Source organism: Dendrobates tinctorius, unplaced genomic scaffold (assembly GCF_039654945.1).
Source record: "Dendrobates tinctorius isolate UK_male_01 unplaced genomic scaffold, ASM3965494v1 ptg000092l, whole genome shotgun sequence".
Taxonomy (NCBI): domain Eukaryota; kingdom Metazoa; phylum Chordata; class Amphibia; order Anura; family Dendrobatidae; genus Dendrobates; species Dendrobates tinctorius.
In genome coordinates this window covers 6,421,148-6,442,583 of record NW_027361760.1, presented here as the reverse complement: position 1 = coordinate 6,442,583, position 21,436 = coordinate 6,421,148, and the positions used below count along the sequence as shown (strand labels likewise).

General features: G+C 45.3%; 1 protein-coding gene across 1 annotated transcript in view; it reads right to left on the bottom strand.

Moving 5' to 3' along the window:
• SHC2 (SHC adaptor protein 2) overlaps positions 1 to 21,436 on the bottom strand; it is a 486,073-nt gene that overhangs the window by 228,178 nt on the left and 236,459 nt on the right. The window contains exon 7 of the mRNA XM_073586301.1: positions 13,995 to 14,121. Coding sequence (XP_073442402.1) covers positions 13,995 to 14,121 — 127 coding nt within the window. The remainder of the gene's footprint in view (positions 1 to 13,994; positions 14,122 to 21,436) is intronic.

Below are 21,436 nucleotides of genomic sequence, written 5' to 3'. Positions count from 1 at the left end.
GTTATAGCATGGACATCACACAATTATCAGATGCCAATACTACTCCAATCCTTAGCAGACAAATATGCAGAGCACCAAAATTATTTAAAAATGGTTGATATTTCATTTAAACCGTATGGTTGCAAAGTCTGCAACCTATGAATCCAATAAATTTCCTTTCTTCTCAGAATGACACTCCTGTTCACGGTGTCTTCTGAAACATAATCAATTGGGGCAACTTTAAACCATGTATTAAAGTGGCCCCAATTGATTATGTTTCAGAAGACACTGTGAACAGGAGTGTCATTCTCAGAAGAAAGGAAATTTATTGGATTCATAGGTTGCAGACTTTGCAACCATACGGTTTAAATGAAATATCAGACATTTTTAAATAAAAAACACACTTCTATAGAAACACACAAATGTGAAGCTTCATACTAGAAAAAATGTAAAACATTATAATAAAATTATGATTATACTCAATAAAAATCTAAATTTCTTGGTGCATCATATCAATTAGCAGAACAACATTCACAAATCTCTTATTTCACTGCTCACTCATTTGCTGTGGGCAGTGTACAGCCTAAATTCCTTTTGGCAGTTTCCTTGAGATGTTCTTTATCTTCATTTTCTGCTAAGGCTTTTGTGGATTCAGGAACAGCCCTGAACCTGATGGATTTTGACTTTGCCAAGCGTTGTGGTTTTCCCATGGTACCTCTGCGGACTCCTATTTCTTTAAGGGGTCTTGATGCTACCCCTTTGGTGGAGAATAAACCCCAGTTTTGGACCCAGGTAATAATGCGGGTAGGCCTGGACCACCAAGAGAATTGTAAATTTTTGGTGCTGCATAATTTACATGACATTATTGTACTGGGTTTTCCTTGGTTGCAGACCCATAATCCTGTTTTGGATTGGAAATCTGTGTCTGTGGTTAGTTGGGGTTGTCAATGTGTTCTTAGTGACACTCCTGTTTTCTCCACCTCTCCCCAGTGTCATGATGTTCCTGACTATTTGGCTGATTTTTCTGATGTATTTAGTGATAGTAAGTCAGCGTCTTTGCCTCCTCATAGGAGTTATGATTGCACGATCGAGTTAGTGCCCGGTTGTAAATTTCCCAAGGGTCGGCTTTTCAACTTATCTGTACCTGAACATGATGCTATGCGGATCTTATATCAAGGAGTCATTGGAGAAGGGTCATATCAGACCATCTTCTTCACCTTTAGGTGCTGGGTTTTTTTTGTGGCCAAGAAAGATGGCTCATTAAGGCCATGGGTCTTATCCCACAAATAAAGTAAGCGGTTTGACAAAAAAACGCTTACCTGGTAGTAGGTATTCAAAGCATGTATAGATAAGGGCTGCTGCAGATCCACAAGTCGGTCACCGACTATCTGAAGCAGAACTCTGCAAAGGAATACGTGTATTTTGTCCGCGCTGCCCAAATGATGAAATTTCAGAAGGTTAATAAAGTTTGACAGTGGTTTATTCTACGCGTTTCAAGGTTTTTTGCAACTTCTTCAGGAAATACCACATGAAGCATACATAGGTGGTGCATTAAGTACACACAGATTTAAAAAAAATGCGCTCCAAACAGTCAGATGACACATGTCAAAGTTCATAGTTAGCAGACAGTATAAAAATTCATAGTAATAGTTAGAAGCTGTTCTTATATTGACATGTCTATTTTAATTTCACAGGTTGTTGAACAAAAGGAAAAAAAATAAATAAGGAAAATAAAAAAACACATATATACTGAGCAAGAAAAGCAAACCTCGGACACGAACTCCTAAAGATATGCCTCAGCTTCCTCCAGATCTGCTGCCTGACAATTAGACCACTCGGCTATACTAGCAAGTTCCTGCAAACATCTCCAACGTGAAAGAGACATATGTTGAAATAAACTAACTATATAGCGGGGGTATCTCAAACCAATATCAGATCAATAGATGTAGCAAATTGGTATAATATTTAAAATATAAAATATAACCTTTAATTGATTCCTTTAAAAACATATATTAGACACAGAGATACAAAACGAATATAACCAAGTGCCAAAGTGCAATAGTGCAGTGCTCTATTAAAAACAAACCGTGTTGTACTTCCCAGGTATCATATGGCCCAGGACAATGCAGTATTGTTAAATGTCCAGGTGTCCCCTCATACCTAGAATCTAAGACCATATGACCCTTATGTAATTATAATTATGTATAGACCAGGCCTTTATGTCGTAAATAATATTGTTACTTTTATAGACATATACATCCGGCCCATATACATTAGCTCAACATATATACAGCGTCGGTTAAATGCATCAGGATATATAACACCTCATATAAGCATAGTGTAACCGTTTCATAATACCACTATAGATACTGAGACCGCTGTACTTATCTTTAATGCTTCTGTAAAAAACAGATGACCGGGTAGGGTCCGTCTAGAAAGCCCAAAATCATGACCCGATCTCCGCGCTTGTCACCCAACGCGTTTCGTCATTGCCTGACTCATCAGGGGTATCTTATTCTGGCGCATAGCACGCCCGCTGTAAGACAGCTGCCTTTTATAAATCGCGGCATACCGCGGCTAACTGCCATTTCCGGTTGCCCCGTATAGTACTTCCGGTTTGCGCATAATGCCGGCATCTGTTCAAGTAGCTTGCCCCACTTCCTGGGTTTCCCAAACAGACGCAGCGCGTCATGTTTAGACAGGAACTGGCCATACCTATGCCCCACTTCCTGGGCGTTACCAGGTATGTCAGTCTGAATACCACCATATTACGTGATTGGTCTAGGCAATCACCTGACCATCACGTATCATGGAAACCGCTCGCTTTATCTTGTTGCATACGATCTTCTATTGCGGCTTCATTTAGAATAATCATAGATGCCAGTTGCGTCCCCCTATCATTATTTATACGGGACCCAAATTTTTAAGCCATTTTATGATTAATAAAAGGCGTTATGAAATGGCCAAAACCCATTTCATGGACCTTGTCAGGAATTACCTTGTGAATGAAAACAAATACTTTACACCCTATCAAGGGAAAAAAACAGAAAAAAGACTCAGAGTAGCAACTAAAAAACAAATGTAATAATGACATTAATTTTAATTCAATCTGGAAAAGATTGTCCGAGATCAAGCCTCCAAGATCATTGTCCATACATAATATAGGTCAATGTCGGTCCATAATGGCTCTTAGCTCATTTGCCCCATTGGAAAAGAGAAACTTATTGGATTTTTTCCCTACAATCTATATATCCCAAAGGATTGAATGAAACACTATCCTTTTCTTCCTTCTTGTAGGGAGTTTTTAATAGGGCTATCTAGTTTAGGGAGAGCCGTCGAGGAGTGGGGGCGCCACTTGCGCAGGAATTTAGGGTGCCAACCTCCGCGTGAGGTAGGGAACAGCTAGCTAGGGACCTATAGGGCCAGATTTAGCGGGCACCCTATCTATAATTCCTACAGACATATGGAGGTTGGTGGTATCCTCCTATATGCATGCAACAAAATTATTTTCCAGATTGAATTAAAATTAATGTCATTATTACATTTGTTTTTTAGTTGCTACTCTGAGTCTTTTTTTCTGTTTTTTTTCCCTTGATAGGGTGTAAAGTATTTGTTTTCATTCACAAGGTAATTCCTGACAAGGTCCATGAAATGGGTTTTGGCGTTTTGGACATTTCGTAACGCCTTTTATTAATCATAAAATGGCTTAAAAATTTGGGTCCCGTATAAATAATGATAGGGGGATGCAACTGGCATCTATGATTACTCTAAATGAAGCCGCAATAGAAGATCGTATGCAACAAGATAAAGCGAGCGGTTTCCATGATACGTGATGGTCAGGTGATTGCCTAGACCAATCACGTAATATGGTGGTATTCAGACTGACATACCTGGTAACGCCCAGGAAGTGGGGCATAGGTATGGCCAGTTCCTGTCTAAACATGACGCGCTGCGTCTGTTTGGGAAACCCAGGAAGTGGGGCAAGCTACCTGAACAGATGCCGGCGTTATGCGCAAACCGGTAGTACTATACGGGGCAACCGGAAATGGCAGTTAGCCGCGGTATGCCGCGATTTATAAAAGGCAGCTGTCTTACAGCGGGCGTGCTATGCGCCAGAATAAGATACCCCTGATGAGTCAGGCAATGACAAAACGCGTTGGGTGACAAGCGCGGAGATCGGGTCATGATTTTGGGCTTTCTAGACGGACCCTACCCGGTCATCTGTTTTTTACAGAAGCATTAAAGATAAGTACAGCGGTCTCAGTATCTATAGTGGTATTATGAAACGGTTACACTATGCTTATATGAGGTGTTATATATCCTGATGCATTTAACCGACGCTGTATATATGTTGAGCTAATGTATATGGGCCGGATGTATATGTCTATAAAAGTAACAATATTATTTACGACATAAAGGCCTGGTCTATACATAATAATAATAATAATAATCTTTATTTATATAGCGCCAACATATTCCGCAGCGCTTTACAGTTTAACAGTTTCAAAACACAAGTCATAAGTAACAACGCTAACAATACAATAATTAAAGCAAAATAAGACGAAATAAGACGACCCTGCTCTTGAGAGTGTACAATCTACAATGAGGTGAGGGAGATACAGAGTACAGGTGTGTATTTACAATGGTGTATTTACAATGAAGGTCCAGCCATCTTGCAGGAGTGAAGGATGGATGGAGATAGTGAATGGGCTACGCACGCACACTTACACAGAGAATGACTTTGATTAGTGAATGTGATAGGCCGCTCTGAACAGGTGTGTTTTGAGGGAGCGCCTAAAACTATGCAAATTGTGGATAGTCCTGATTTCTTGGGGTAGAGCATTCCAGAGGATAGGAGCAGCACGGGAGAAGTCTTGGAGTCGGGAGTGGGAGGTACGAATTAGTGCAGAGGTTAGTCGAAAGTCGTTTGCAGAGCGCAGCGATCGGCTAGGCCGATAGACAGAAATGAGAGAAGAGATGTAAGGGGGTGCCGCACTGTGGAGAGCTTTGTGGGTGAGAACAAGTACTTTGAATTGGATCCTATAATGACTGGGCAGCCAATGTAAGGACTGGCGAAGAGCGGACGCGTCCGAGTACCGATTACCCAGATGGACGATCCTGGCTGCTGCATTGAGTATGGACTGGAGAGGGGATAGTCGAGTGACGGGGAGGCCAATTAATAGAGCGTTGCAGTAATCCAGGCGAGAGTGGATCAATGCAACAGTGAGGGTTTTTGTTGTTTCCATAGTGAGAAAAGGGCGGATTCTAGAGATGTTCTTTAGGTGTAAGCGGCAAGAGCGGGCAAGGGATTGTATATGGGATGTAAAGGAGAGATTGGTGTCAAACATAACACCCAGACAGCGCACCTGCTGCTGGGGTGTTATTGTGGTACCACCCACGGAGAAGGAAATGTCAGATTTAGGGAGGTTAGTAGACGGCGGGAGCAGAAGAAGTTCAGTTTTGGAGAGGTTGAGTTTCAGATAGAGAGCGGACATGATATTGGAGACTGCGGACAGACAGTCACTGGCGTTCTGTAGTACAGCGGGGGTAAGGTCGGGGGAAGACGTGTATAGTTGTGTGTCATCAGCATAAAGATGGTACTGAAAGCCAAATCTGCTGATGGTCTGTCCAATTGGGGCCGTGTAGAGAGAGAAAAGAAGGGGGCCAAGGACTGAGCCCTGAGGTACCCCGACAGCAAGAGGAAGAGGAGATGACGTGGAGCCAGAGAATGGGCATACATAATACATAATTACAATTACATAAGGGTCATATGGTCTTAGATTCTAGGTATGAGGGGACACCTGGACATTTAACAATACGGCATTGTCCTGGGCCATATGATACCTGGAAAGTACAACACGGTTTGTTTTTAATAGAGCACTGCACTATTGCACTTTGGCACTTGGTTATATTCGTTTTGTATCTCTGTGTCTAATATATGTTTTTAAAGAAATCAATTAAAGGTTATATTTTATATTTTAAATATTATACCAATTTGCTACATCATATGTTGAAATAAACCATTAGTGAAAAATTAAATTGTAAGGATCTAAATTTTAATCAATTAAAATAAATGTTTTATCAATAAAAAATCTAGAATATATATTTTTTAAAATCTTAGGTTCAGCTTATTATTCCTATTTAATGATGAATTAGAATAAAGGGGGAAAAAAAAGAGAATCTCTCATCTGCCAAAGCTCAGTGGCAGAGTGGGAAGGACAATATGCCCCACACCTGCAATGTTGCATACACCTTCAGGATCGGAGCACACAGCGCTTCTCCAAATACCACATGGCTGTTAAAAACTCCTGCACAGAGTCAGATTATACCAGTGCTAGTATAAAGTCACATATCAAAGTTTTAAAAAAAAAAAATAAACACTCCTTCAGCAGTGTTATTAACACCACCTGAGGATAGCAAATCATGTCAGAAGATGATTTATTTAGGACAAAGGAATGATTGGTTACATACAATTATTTCTGAGAGGAATATTAAACTAAAAAAAACAAACAAAAAAAAACAGCTCTGCGGGAAAAGAGAGAGTGAAGCTATATTTGTAATTCTGGTGTAAAACGTATCAGAAAGGACCAATAACATCTAACAAGGGGGACAATTACTTAGTTGGCGTTACTCATCCAATTTTCTAACCGCAGCACCATCGATTTAATCCTATTACTGTGGAGCGCTTATAGTTAATAAGTCTCTAAATTTAAAGGGCTTACTGGACATAAAGTAGTATGATGGAAATAAATATATTAAAAACACATTAAAAATACTTCCCTTATAAAACATGAATAAGATCTTTTATAACAATTAAATAATCAACCCATCAGGTATTTCATGGTGAAATTCTTTAGAAACTCCCATAGAAAAATAAATATTAAAAGACATCCATAAATATTATATATACAGTATATATATTTACATATAACAACCTCTATTAATAAATTAAATAAAAACCTATGATCTCATTAAGACCCTGTGGTTTGAGGCTGCTTCATTTAATTTTTCTGGTATTGTTAAACCACTGACGGATTTGACCAAAAAGGGCGCTGATGTGATGAATTGGTCTCCAGAGGTAGTCTCGGCGTTTCAGGAGCTTAAGCGGAGATTCACTGCTGTTCCTGTCTTAAGGCAACCTGATGTTTCACTCCCATTTCAGGAGGAGATAGATGCTTCTGAGATTGGTGCAGGAGCCATTGTGTCTCAAAGAGATCCGGTAACCTCTAAGAAGAATCCCTGTGCCTTCTTTTCTCGAAAATTTTCCCCATCTGAACGTAACTATGATGTGGGGAATCGGGAATTGTTGGCTATGAAGTGGGCATTTGAAGAGTGGAGACATTGGTTGGAGGGAGCCAGACATCAAGTTTTGGTCCTCACCGACCACAAGAACTTGATCTTATCTCGAATCAGCCAAGCGATTGAATCCTAGACAGGCTAGGTGGGCCTTATTTTTCATGCGTTTTAATTTTGTGGTCTCTTTTCTTCCGGGCACTAATAATATTAAGGCGGACGCCCTCTCTAGGAGTTTCTTTGCGGATTCTCTTGATGTGACCGAGCCTACTACCAATCTAAATGAGGGTGTGGTTCTTTCCGCCATTTCACCAGATTTGAGACTTGCCCTGGAGGAATTTCAGGAGGACAAACCTGAACGATGCCCTATGGGGAAATTGTATGTCCCTGACCAGTGGAGGAGAAGAGTAATGTCTGAAATTCATTGCTCCGCCTTAGCTGGTCATCCTGGTGTTTTTGGTACCAGAGATTTAGTGAGTCGGTCTTTTTGGTGGCCTGTCTTATCTCGTGATGTCAGGAATTTTGTGCAGTCCTGTGGGACTTGTTCTCGATCCAAACCCTGTTCTTGTTCTAGTGGTTTGTTAATGCCCCTGCAGGTGCTCAGGAGGCCATGGACCCATATCACAATGGATTTTATTTCTAATCTCCCTGTCTCTCAGAGAATGACGGTAAACTGGGTGATCTGTGAGAGATTTTCTAAGATGATCCATCTTGTACCACTCCCAAAGTTGCCATCTTCTTCTGAGTTGGTGCCCTTGTTTTTACAACAGGTGGTTTGTTTGCACCGTATTCCTGAGAACTTGTGTCTGACAGAGGAGTCCAGTTTGTTTCCAGATTTTGGAGAGCTAGTTCTGCCACTTTGATGTCTCCTTTTATTATGCAACTTTGGGTTTCATCCTCGATTTTCTTCAGGGCAGGTGGAGGCTTCTGCCTGCCCAAGTGTGGATTCTGTGGTAGAGAGAATGCAGCAGATTTGGGATCAAGTAGTGGATAAGTTGTCTCACTCTCAGGAGAAGGCCCAACAGTTTGCCAACCGGCATAGGACCATTGGTTCTTGGTTTAAAGTGGGTGACATGGTTTGGTTGTCCTCAAAAAATATTCCTATGAAAGCTGCGTCTCCAAAATTCAAGCCAAGGCTTATTGGACCTTATAAGATTTTGGAAATCCTTTCTTTGGTTCTTACAGGAATGTTTAAGATTCACAACATTTTTCATAAATCTTTGTTGAAAAGGTTTGTGGAGCCAGTAGTTCCCATGGCTGCGCCCCCTGATCCTGTATTGGTTAAGGGTAATCTGGAGTATGAGGTAGAGAAGGTATTGGATTCAGGTGTGGCTAGACAGGGACTCCAGTACTTGGTCAGGAGGATAATTCTTGGGTGTTTGCTTCTGACATTCCTGCCGAGCGATTGGTTCGCACCTTCCACCGGGCTCATCCTGATCGGCCTGGTGGCTTGGATGAGGGTTCAGTGACCCCCTCCACTGTTGTGAACACTCTTGACCTGACTTCTGAGTTTGGGCTCCCTCTGGTGGTTGCTTTGGGTAGCATAGCTGGTCGGGTTGACAGAATACAATCACCTGAAGAGGATGAGTGGAGGTCAGGTGTTAAAGACTGGGAAAATTTAAGTGAGCAAGCTTCCCTCAGTTGTTGCTGGTGATTTGGTTTTCTTCCTGTGCATTTTAAAGTCCGCTTGTCCCCTGGTTGGTCCTGCATCGTTCAGATAAGTTATTTGCTTGCTGGAATCTTTTGCATTTGATCCAGTTTTTGCCTTTCTTTGCTTTCTGCTTTGCTGTGTGGTGTTCGGCATTGTTCCCTGCTGGGACCTGTGCTGGACCCCGTTCCATATGCCACAGCTTATGTCAATCTGTTCAGTATTGCTAATCCCCTGTTATATCAGTATATTTTGTTTTGCTTACAGTTCACACCAGAATGCTGATCTAGTGGGGGAGAGGTCGTGTGGCCTCAGTATCTTTGCATATCAGACATGTTGGATTTTTCTTAGGATTTTTTTTGCATGATTGCAGACAGTATGTTTCCTGTTCTATCTAGACAGTTTGGGCCCCATCATTTGCTCACTCTAAACTGTGTTCCAAATTATTATGCAAATTATATTTTTCTCTGATTTTCCTAAATAGTCGGTATAAATGACAGTCAGTCTAATAAAAGTCATCACCCGTTAGAGTATACATCAAATTTTATTGAAGAAACCTCCCAATGATAACAGTATAATCTCCAAAATGACTAAAAACTCAAATTGCACTGTTCCAAATTATTATGCACAGTAGAATTTCAAAACATTTGATATGTTTTAAAGAACTGAAAATGCTCATTTGTGGAATTTGCAGCATTAGGAGGTCACATTCAGGCCAAGTTACATGTTAACATAGGAACCCTTCTGTGATATCACCTTCACAATTCTTGCATCCATTGAACTTGTGAGTTTTTTGGAGAGTTTCTGCTTGTATTTCTTTGCATGAAGTCAGAATAGCCTCCCAGAGCTGCTGTTTTGATGTGAACTGCCTTCCACCCTCATAGATCTTTTGTTTGATGATACTCCAAAGGTTCTCTATAGGGTTGAGGTCAGGGAAAGATGGTGGCCAAACCATGAATTTATCTCCTTTTATGCCCATAACAGTCAATGACTCAGAGTTATTCTTTGCAGCATGAGATGGTGCATTGTCATACATGAAGAGGATTTTGCTCCTGAAGGCACATTTCTGCTTTTTATACCATGGAAGACAGCTGTCAGTCAGAAACTCTATATACTTTGCAGAGGTCATTTTCACACATTCAGGAACCTTAAAGAGCCCTACCAGCTGTTTCCCCATGATTCCGGCCCAAAACATGACTCCTCCACCTCCTTACTGACGTCGCAGCCTTGTTGGGGCATAGTGGCCATCCACCAACCATCCACTACTCCATCCATCTGGACCATCCAGGGTTGCTCGACACTCATCAGTAAACAAGACTGTTTGTTTGAAAATTAGTCTTCATGTATGTCTGGGCCCACTGCAACCATTTCTGCTTGTGAACACTGTTTAGGAGTGGCTGAATGGTAGTCTTATGCACCACAGCATGCCTTTGAAGGATCCTACACCTTGAGGTTCGAGGGACACCAGAGGCACCAGCAGCTTTAAATATCTGTTTGCTGGTTTGTAATGGCTTTTTAGCAGCTGCTCTCTTAATCCAATGAACTTGCCTGGCAGAAACCTTCCTCATTCTGCCTTTATCAGCACAAACATGTCTGTGCTCAGAATCAACCACAAATCTCTTAACAGTATGATGATCACGTTTAAGCTTTTGGGAAATATCTAATGTTTTCATCTCTTGACCAAGGTATTGCACTATTTGATGTTTTTCAGCAGCAGAGAGATCATTTTTCTTTCCTAAATTCCTTGAAACCTATGCCCTGCTTAATAATGTGGAACATCATTCTTAAGTAGCTTTCCGTTAATTGGGCTCACCTGGTAAACTAATTATCACAAGCGTTTGAGATTGATTTCAGTGATCCAAAGAGTCCTGATACACAATAGTATCTATGAGTTTATTTGAAAAACAAAAAATTACATCTTTATGACACTTAAATCCAATTCGCATAATAATTTGGAACACAGTGTATTTTCTGCCTGTGTTTGTACCTCATCTTGTCTCACCGGCAATATATGTTTGGGGCCTATCTATTCCTTTGGGGTTCTACTCCAGGGCAGTTTAGCTTTCCCCTTTCTTGCTTTAGGCTTAGTTAACTCTTTGGCTGTGCCGAGGCATCTAGGGCATCGTAGATACGTCCCCCAGCTAATTCTAGTTGTGCTAGGTTTAGGGTTCTGCAATCCGCTAAGTTACCAACCTTTCTGGTTGCCTAGCTTATTCCCACGGCTATCCTCCTCGGTGACCTAATCATAACAGGCGCAGAAGTAAGTGCTGGACGTGTTGAAGAATGGGACAACTGTCAAGAAGTTGCCCTACAAGAGACAGCTGACGGCGAAGATTCGCTCATCCTTACGAAGGTCATGCCAACTGGACAAAGCACTGCTCATGGAAGAAATGGTACGGTGAGAGGAGGGCAGCCGCACCCAGAGCCAGACAGAGCCACGACGTTAAATGCCACTTGGAGAGGGAGAAGATGTTGACTGTCTATAGTGAGGTGTCTGCACTGCTCTGTCACGTGGAGGTGAATCGGGTGGAATGCCAAATTGTATCCAAGAGTCCCGTCTATGAGGATCAACCTGAAGGAGGGGAGAAAGTGTCAAGTGTCCCTGAAACGCTCACTCCCACAGTTCCCGATGGTGATGAGGAAGAAAACCTTGCCCCATTCTCTGAAGTGGATAGTTTTCCACCCATTAGTCCAAGGGAAGTACATAGGCCTGAAACTCCAGAGATAGCTGCTCCGTTGAACCTGGACGTACTCCCATCCTCTACGACCCAACCTGACACTACCGCTCAACCTGAAGTTCCGAGTACTCTTAATGAGCAGTCAAGAGGAGCTTTAAGGTACTCCGTGTGACCATGTTAGTGATTTGCCCCTGCAGTATGCACAGAACAATTTATTTGGCAGAATGTGGTGCAAGAGGGGCAGAAATCGATGCGAAAATTGTGGGCATCTGGCCCACCTCCGAAGAACATAAAGAAGCACAAAGAGTTCTCGCCCGTGGAATGGCGAGCTAAAGGAGAGGGGGAGTGTAATGAAGAAGACCAGTCTGTAAGTACCTTTATTGAGTCAGGTCCAGAACTCATGAGGCTACATCCCCTTTTTGCTGGGGGAAGGAATAGGGAACCGGACAAGTCCTAGGATCCAGGAAGAGGGGGGCCTGTTTAGAGAGAGAACCAGGATGGAAGTTGAGGTAGAAAGCACGTGAAGCTGCAAAGAGGCCCATACCATCATTTTGCAAGCAGCAGGGCAGGCAGCGCGCTCCACACCCGAACCGCCGGCGCTCGACGGAATGCAGCAGACAGACCCGTGGCCTAGAGACTTGGCGGGAAGAGACAGCGTGCAGCAGGGAGAAATTAATGCTCCGACCATTGAGGATCAATATAGTGCAGGCCCGCGCTCGAGCTTCCCCGCCTCCGCTGACAGAGACTATGAGGAGAGACATGCAGTATGCCCGTTAGTCACCACAGAGAGAGGTGTTGAACATTCCGGGGAAGTGAGTACTGTGTGCATGCTGCCAGAGAGAGATCGAGTGCAGTACTGCCAACCGTGCCCCAATCCACCAGGGCATATCTGCCAGGCCATGTCAGACTCTGGCCACATCAGTATATATACTAGGGGCACAGCGGAAGGTACCAGAGACAGACCGCTGCCACCAGAAGACGAGGCATTGATGCCCACAGGACCACATTGGAAAAGACACTGCGTCGACGTTGCCGGCGCCATTGACTTCCCAGCAGGAGACACGGTCTGGGGAACTTCTGACACAAGTGTTTCACAAGAACTGCCGTTACCAGATTCATTGTTCCTGAACTCTGCATATTCTTTTGCAATTAGACTGTTTATTCCCCTGTTTAACCCATTACCTCCCTGCGTGGCGTATTCCCTGCTCATTAAAAATTGTTAACCCTTGCTCATTCTATTATTTATTTACACAAGTTATTGGATCCCTTTGCTAAACAAGATGCATGCATCTTCTGGATTTTTCTTTAGAGTTTACTACTTATGTTCTTTTGCAGATTTATTATTATATTGACAGTATAACTTGTATTTACTTGCCAATATAAATTGTTCTAATTTTGCCTGATTAGCTGGTGTCACTTAGGCACAGGTAGCCCCAATGCCAATCTAGCCTTCTGTTTGACATCCTCCTTTTATGCATTTTATATCTTGTTTGAATTTCATCAATAAAGATTTCTATTTTACTTTTGTTATACTCCCTGTTCTTTGTAGGTTCTGTATTCCTTTGGGAGGGCATATGTATTATATGGTCAAGTTTAGGTGTTTAGTTATGAAAAGACACTCGCCTAGAAAATCCTGTGACCTCTACCTCCTTAGTAAAGATAATAAAAATAAGCATATTGGTTGCACTAAAAAAGGTTCATATCTCTGAAGCAGTATAAAAAAATACACAGGGTAGCATCAGGAATTAAATAACTTTAAATAGAAATAAAATAAAGAAACTGGAACATTAAAGAAAGTTTAAAGTAAGGGAAAAGTCACAACTAATTTGTTAATTAAATGGATTGTCCGAGACGGTTTCTTTTTTTACTAAGAATTAACAGGCAGGTAGTAGCTACATACCTGCTTGCTGTGCCAGATGCCGATCTTCATAGGCACATGGCAGTCACAAACTACTCCTGGCAGCGATTCAACGCCTTCAGCTGACATTACCTCAATAGAGCTCCTGCTTCTCTCCCCCTCTGCTCTGTTGATGGGACATGAATAAATGCTGCCTACCTATAGGGAGCCGGTTTTCAATCAGCATGATGCCCCCAATCACGCCCTGTGTTGGAAGAGCAGCTGAATCGCCAACAGGAGCGGTCAATGACCACTCTGTTCTGGCGCCGGGAAGAACAGATAGGTAGTTAGCAACTCCCTGCCTTTGAGTTTTTAGGCCACTAGTAAAAAAAAAAATCAAGGATAAACCATTTAACAATTAGATAGGAAAAACATGACATCTACATTAGCCAAGCCTTACCTACTCTTCATTAGATCAAATATGTATTTTATCTCTCAACAGAATATGAATTGAAGCTATGGACTAAAGAATGTGGATTAAATTGTGTTTCCATCGTACCTGTCAGGGGGCGCTGTCACTTTGGGGGGACTGTGCAGGAACTGTTTGAATCTCAACTCAAAAGCTTGTCCTACAGTGCTGATTACACTTTGAGCCAAGCCATCACAGCACTCCAGAATGTGACAAGCTGCGGATGATTTAGGGACACAAGGGGACAGATGGGAGGACAGGGATGGTATAAAGTAGGACAGTGAGGGTGGTTTAAGAGACAAAAACAAACATTAACACCAAGATGACTTAAACAGAAGGTCTGAGGTATGAAACAAGGAAAGAAAATTATGGACAGATGGTTATATGTTGCGCATCATGTGTCACTACTAGCATCATCATTCATGTTTTTCTCATCCCGTCATTTCCCTGCTCACCTACTTGTAGCACTTCTATGACTTATACATCACAAAATCATAGCCTGCTGCTTAAGAACAGTGGGGAAGATATATCAATCTGGAGCAAGATAAACAGGGGACAGTCACCCATAACATCCAATCAGATGCTGCTTTCCTTACACAAAAGGCATCTGAAAAATGAGAGCTGGAATCTAACTTGCACAATCTTGCCCACAGTTTACCATGCCAGTTTCTACTAAACCATTGATGTTTGTTAACTAGCTCAGCATTGCTTGGATTCTAGAATTTAACTGGATTCTTTAAAGGAAATCTGTTGCCACCTAACCTGAGAGTAGCATAAGGTAAAATCATTGATCCTGATTCCAGCGATGGGTCACTTACTGGACTTATTGCTGTAGTTTTGGTAAAATCACCGTTTTATCAGCAGGATATTATCACTAAATGACTAGTAAACCTGCTGCCAGGTAGTCAAGAGCTCTGTATGACCCCCACCCCCACCACTGATAGGCAACTTCATGTGTACACTGTGCATAGCCAGAAAGCTGCCAACCAGTGGTGTGGGCAGAGTTATACAGAGCTCATTATTCAGAGAACTGCTAGATCTGCAGAAGATACAATCACTGTTCTATCAAGCAGCCCAGTAAGTGGCATTGCTGGAATCAGGGTCTCTGCCCCTTCATTACTCTACTGTTAGAGAGTGTAGCAAAAAGGAAATTTTTGTGTACTCACCGTAAAATCACTTTCTCTTAACCTCTAATTGGGGGACACAGAACCATGGGTGTTATGCTGCTGTCCACTAGGCGACACTATGCATAATCTGAAAAAGATTAACTATGGCTCCTCGTCTGCAGTATACACCCCTGGACGGCGTCAGCCTTCTCCAGTTTTGTGCAAAAGCATTAGGAGGAACGTAACAAAAACAATATAACCATGCCTGTAAGAAGGCTACTATGTATGAGCACAAAGAACAATATGAGAACTCAACCGTAACAACGGCCCATAAGGGCAACAGGGTGGGAGCTGTGTCCCCCAATTAGAGGCTAAGAGAGATTTACGGTGAGTACACAAAAATCTCCTTTACTCTGTCGCCTCATTGGGGGACACAGAACCTTGGGACGTCCCAAAGCAGTCCCTGGGTGGGAAGCAATGGACGAATATTGTGCTAGCAGAACCCGTCTACCCAGGCTCGCATCTGCTGAGGACTGGGTATGAACACTGTAGTGTTTTGTAAACGTGTGTAGGCTAGTCCAAGTGGCCGCCTTACACACTTGTTGTGCCGAAGCCTGGTGCCGAATGGCCCAGGAGGCCCCTACTGCCCATGTAGAGTGTGCCGTGATACCGGCCGGAAGAGGGGAACTGTTGAGTCAGTAGGCCTCATGTATGGTGGACTTGATCCACCTGGCAAGGGTAGCCTTGGAAGCCGGCAGGCCCTTGCGACCGCCTTCCGGAAGAATAAAGAGGGAATCAGACTTCCGGAAGGGTGCAGTCCTGGACATGTAAATCCGCAATGCTCTGACAAGGTCAAGCGTATGCAGAACCTTCTCCACTCTATGAACCGGACAAAGGGATGGCAGTGAGATTTCCTCATTGAGGTGAAAGGTGGACACAACCTTCGGAAGGAGAACCACCTTGTCCTGGTGAAAAGCTAGGAAAGGCCGTCTGCAGAAAGTGCTGACAATTCAGACACTCTGCGTAGCGAGGTGATTGCCACTAGAAAAACCACTTTCTGTGACAGAATGCAGAGTGGGACTTCTTTAAGGGGTTCGAAGGGTGGTCCCTGCAATGCTGTCAGGACCAGGTTGAGGTCCCACGTTTCCAGTGGACATCTGTAGGGGGGAACCAATCGGGAAACTCCCTGGAGAAAAGTCTTTACTTGCGGTTTGGTAGCAATGCGCCTTTGAAAAAGGACTGAAAGCGCTGACACCTGACTCTTAAGCGAGCCTAGGGATAGCTTGGCGTCTAGGCCCGATTGAAGGAAACCTAGTACCTTCGGGAGGGAATAAGGGAGTGGGACCTGTCCGTGAGATTCGCACCAGGAAAAGAAAGCTCTCCAGGTACGATAATAAATCTTGGTGAAGGCTGGCTTCCTTGCCCTGATCATGGTCGCAATGACATCCTGTGAGAACCCTGCCTGGGTTAGAATCCAGGTTTCAAGGGCCATGCCATCAAATTGAGAGCCCCTGAATTCTGATGGTAGAATGGACCTTGTGACAGAAGGTCGTGACGGTCGGGGAGACGCCAGGGGGCGTCTGCTGTAAGTTATACGATGTTGGCGTACCATGTACATCTGGGCCAGTGCGGCGCGATGAGGATGGTTGGAACTCCCTCTTGTTTGATCTTCCTCATGACCCTGGAGATCAGGGGGAGGGGTGGAAAAATGTACAGGAGCTGTAACTGATTCCAGTTCTGGACCAGGGCATCCGTTCCGAGCGACCGCAGGTCGTGTGTCCTGGCCATGAAAATTGGAGACCTTGGCATTGAGATGGGATGCCATTAGGTCCATATCTGGGGTTCCCCAGCGTTGACAGATCTGGTGAAAAATTTCGGGGTGGAGAGACCACTCCCCCGAGTCCATTCCCTGCCTGCTGAGGAAGTCGGCTTCCCAGTTTTCCACACCCGGAATGTGGACCGCAGAGTACCGACCTTGTGTCTTCCGCCCAGTGGAGGATATGTGCCACTTCTCTCATCGCCTGGGAGCTACGGGTCCCGCCTTGGTGATTCACATATGCCACCGCCGTGGCATTGTCCGACTGTATCCGTATGTGAGAGGCTGCAAGCAAGTGATGAAAGGTTCTCAGTGCCAGGAAGATGGCCTGGATTTCCAGGATATTGATGGGCAAGGTCCCTTCCATTGGTGACCACTTGCCTTGTGCCCTGTGATGTAGGTGCACCGCACCCCAACCTGTCAGGCTTGCATCGGTGGTCAGGACCTTTCATTGACCTGAGAGAAAGGAAGGGTTTTCTTCTTGCCAGCGAAGTTGGCCTGAGCCACCAATGTAGGGACCTCCTGGTTGACGATGTCAACTGGAACTCCCTGTCGAGGGAGAAGGGGTTATTGTTCCAAGATATGAGGATGACTAGTTGAAGAGGCCTGAGGTGAAACTGGGCAAATGGCACTGCCTCCATTGCTGCTGCCATCCTGCCGAGGACTCTCATGGCAAACCGGAGAGATCAGGGAGGATTGCGGAGGAGTATGCGAACTCCCAGATGGAGGGCCAGTGTTTTGTCCTTGGGAAGGAGCACCAGACCCCTGGAGGTGTCGAATAACATCCCCAGGAAGGTTAGGGTCTGACTCGGGGTAGTCGATGATTTTTGTAGGTTGACTAACCATCCCAGACGACTCAGTGTGTCTATTGTGATTGCGACACTGACCTCGCAGTCCTTGAAGGTGGAAGACTGGATGAGAAGGTCGTCCAGGTACGAAACGACTAGAATGCCTCCTGGAGTGTAGAACGTCCATGGTGGCTGCCATGACCTTGGTAAACGTTCTTGGAGCTGTGGCGAGTCCGAACGGGAGAGCGACAAACTGGTAGTGGTTTTGGTTGATCGCGAACCTGAGAAACCGTTGATGGGTGGGAGCAATTGATATGTGCAGATATGCGTCTTGTATGTCTATGGAGGCAAGGTATTCTCCCTGCTCCATGGATGTTATGATGGACTGGAGGGACTCAATACGGAAATGACGGACCCGTACATATTTGTTGAGCTGTTTTACGTCTAGTATGGACCGGACACTGCCTCCTTTTTTGGGAACTACAAATAGATTGGAGTAGAACCCTAGGAATCTTTCGTTCGAGGGAAGCGGTACTACGACTCCTGCTTGAAGGAGAGAGGAGACCGCTTGGTGGAAGGCACGAGCCTTGTCTGAAGGTGTTGGTGGAATAGAGAGGAAGAACCGGTTCGGTGGAGTGGAAGTGAACTCTATCTTGTATCCGAGAGACACTATTTCCCTGACCCACCTGTCTTCTGTAATAGGCAGCCAGACTTGCTGAAAGAGTAGAAGTCGCTCGCCTACTGGTGGGGTGTCTTCCGCAGTTCGTGAGTCATGATGAAGCGAAGTTCTGAGGTTTTCCTCCCTTGGGTTTCGCTTGGCCTGCTTTCGACTGCCAAGTCCTGTCCGGTCTCTGCGCCGTCCGTGGGTTGTCCCTGCGTGGAGAGCGGTTACGATTTTGCACTGGGCGCGAGTCGGACCAGCCCGAAGAGTTCCGAAAGGATCGGAATCGTGTTTGGTTTCTCCGTTTAAACGTGCGTTTAGGTTTCAGTTGAGGGAGAGAGGTACTCTAACCCCCAGTGGCATTGGATATCATTGTGTCCAACTTTTCGCCGAAAAGCCTTCCACTAAGGTACGGAAGATGCGTGAGGGACTTCTTTGAGGCCGCATCCGCTTTCCATTCTCGCAGAGGATACGCCGAATCGTAATGGCGTTTGCCGCTATCCCCGCTAGACCTTTTGCTGAGTCTAGGGCTGCATGAAGCATGTAGTCTGCTACCACTGCTATTTGAACCGCTTGGTCCGAGAGCCCGGTATTTGAAGCTTGAAAACCCTCCTGCAGTTTTTTGGCCCAAGCCAGGATGGCCTTGACCGCCCAAACTGAAGCGAACGCAGGGGCCAGGGAGGCCCCTGCCACTTTGAAAATGGAACGAGCCATGCGTTCTACTTGCCAGTCTGCTGCGTCCCTGAGGGTTGAACTATCTGGCAGTGAGAGTAGGGTCTGTGCTGCTAGTCTAGATACCGGGGGGTCCACTTCGGGTGGGTCTGTCCACTGTTTGGTGTCCTTCTGTGAAAAGGGGTACTTTGCTTCCAAATATTTGCGATTGGCAAATTTTTTCTCAGGCTGCGAAAACTGCTTAGTAAGTATCGTTTGAAACTCATGGTGATTAAGGAAAACCTTAGGCGGTTTCAGAACACTTTCAAAGCAAATCTTATGTTCTGGGGCTTCCGGGGCTGGATCTGAAATTTCCAGCACCCGATGGATGGCAGAGATTATGTCCTCAACTAGCGCTGTATTGCTAGGGGGACAAGGTACCGCGGACCTCTCCGTTTCGTTGTCTGAGTCACAGATGCCTTCCGAATCCTGTGTATCGCTAAGGTGTTCCCTGGTGGGCGATCTGGGGCGGAGGTCTTCTGTGGTAGGGGATCTCTTTGGTGAACTGCATTGTCTGTCTCTGATAGGGGACTGCCTAGGAGACCTAGAATAACGGTGTCTCTCCATGGGGGGGATGACCGTGTGCTATAGGACGACTGAGGTGATCGCGACCTGTGGGTCCGCTTACGTCTGTGAGTGTCGGAAACAGCATGTTCCTGAGACAAGCTGTCCGTTTGCTGGGTAACGTTCATAGCCGGGACACGACCCTGCAGAGCTTGCAGCAATGTAGCGGTTAGGTTATCTATGGACTGTCATAGACTGCGACATCTGAGTAGCCCATTCCGGTGTGGTATCCGACCCTGAAGCGTTGGTAGGGACTCCCTAGGGTTCTGACCCAGAGTTCTGGTTGCAATCCTGGCAGTGCAGATACGTGCTGCCACTGGGGAGCATGGTTTTGCAGGCTGTGCAGAATGCACAGAAACATTCCTGCCTGGTTCTCTTTCTTGAGCCCGGCATAGTGCACAGAGACTGGCAATCAGAGATCCTACAGGGGTGGCTACGCAGAGGGAACCCACAGAGAGCCTTATAGGTAGTATGGATTCACAGCTGAGTAAAGAGAACCCAGCTGTGATCTTACCCCACCAGTGTGTCCCTAGGTCCAGCGCCGACAAATCACAGTTCTGTGCCCCCCCCGGAGACTGCTGTGGTTCTCCTTCTTGCTGGAGGCATCCGTTGTCAGGTATTCTGCAGCCAAAAAAAATGGCCACCGGGACGCTGAGGAGAGGAAGGAGGGGGCGGAGAGCTGAAAAGGGCGCGCTGGGCTATGTAGAAACGCGCCCTTTCTGCCTTGAACCGCCCCTTCTATGACACTATAGAGTGTCATCTTAGTCATCCGGGGGGCGGGCCGGGGGGCGGAGAAAAGGCGGCGGCTTCAGCTAGGCCGAAGCCGCGGTCTCAAGTAGAGGTCTGATGCCCAGGAGGGCTCCAGGGTGGCGCAGTAGTCCGGGAGGCGGTCAGATCTGCACCAGGCCCCCCCGGAATGGGCAACTGGCTAGCGGTGGGGACAGCAGGGGTAGAGGTTCCTGTTTCGGTCCCTCTGAATCGCTATGGAGCCGCTGCTGCTGCTGCAGAGACAAGAGCGCAGAAAGCCCTGTTTCTGCTGTGCCATGTCTGCCTGCACCCTCCCCCGGCCCCAGCAGGATCCCACAGCTGGTCTGGGGTCCCTGGTGCAGAGTGCTACCTATTCACCGACCCTACCTGAGGTGTCTCAACCTAATGCCCCCTGAGGGGGATTAGGGAGGGTGCGTCTGTCACCACCAGGGGGTCTTCATCCTCGCCTCGACCTCAACCCAGACCCCAAAGGGGTTGGGGAAGGAGGGGGTCTCAACTTCGGACCAGTACCCGAGGGACTGGGGAAGGAGCGACATGGGGAATAGCCATCTCCACTTCAACTGGGCACCCCTAAAAATGGGGGCCAAGGAAGGAGTCATGCCGGGAGTTTCGCTGGAGACCCACTTTTCTTCCTCTGTATTCCGGACGAAAAAGGAAAAAACGGAAGAAAAAAAGGTGTGACTCCTTGCGACACTAAGCAAAAACTGGAGAAGGCTGATGCCATCCAGGGGTGTATACTGCAGAGGAGGAGCCATAGTTAATCTTTTTCAGATTATGGATAGTGTCGCCTCCTAGCGGACAGCAGCATAACACCCATGGTTCTGTGTCCCCCAATGAGGCGACAGCGTAAACCTGTTGACAGATTCCCTTTAAATAGGTATTCACATACATTATTTTGCTTTTCTTACCTTTACTTTTGGTTCAAAGAGTACCTTTTACTGGATTTTTTAAATATTTAAACTGAGTACGTCATCCAATTGCCGCTGCTGCACTGGTTATAGAGCTCCTTTTCTTTTTTTCCTGTGTCCCTCTATTCCAGAGTTTTGCCGCTGGTAATAACCGTGGGCATTTGCTGTTTCTCCTTTTCACGATGGCCAATCAAAACATGGCTGTCTCCA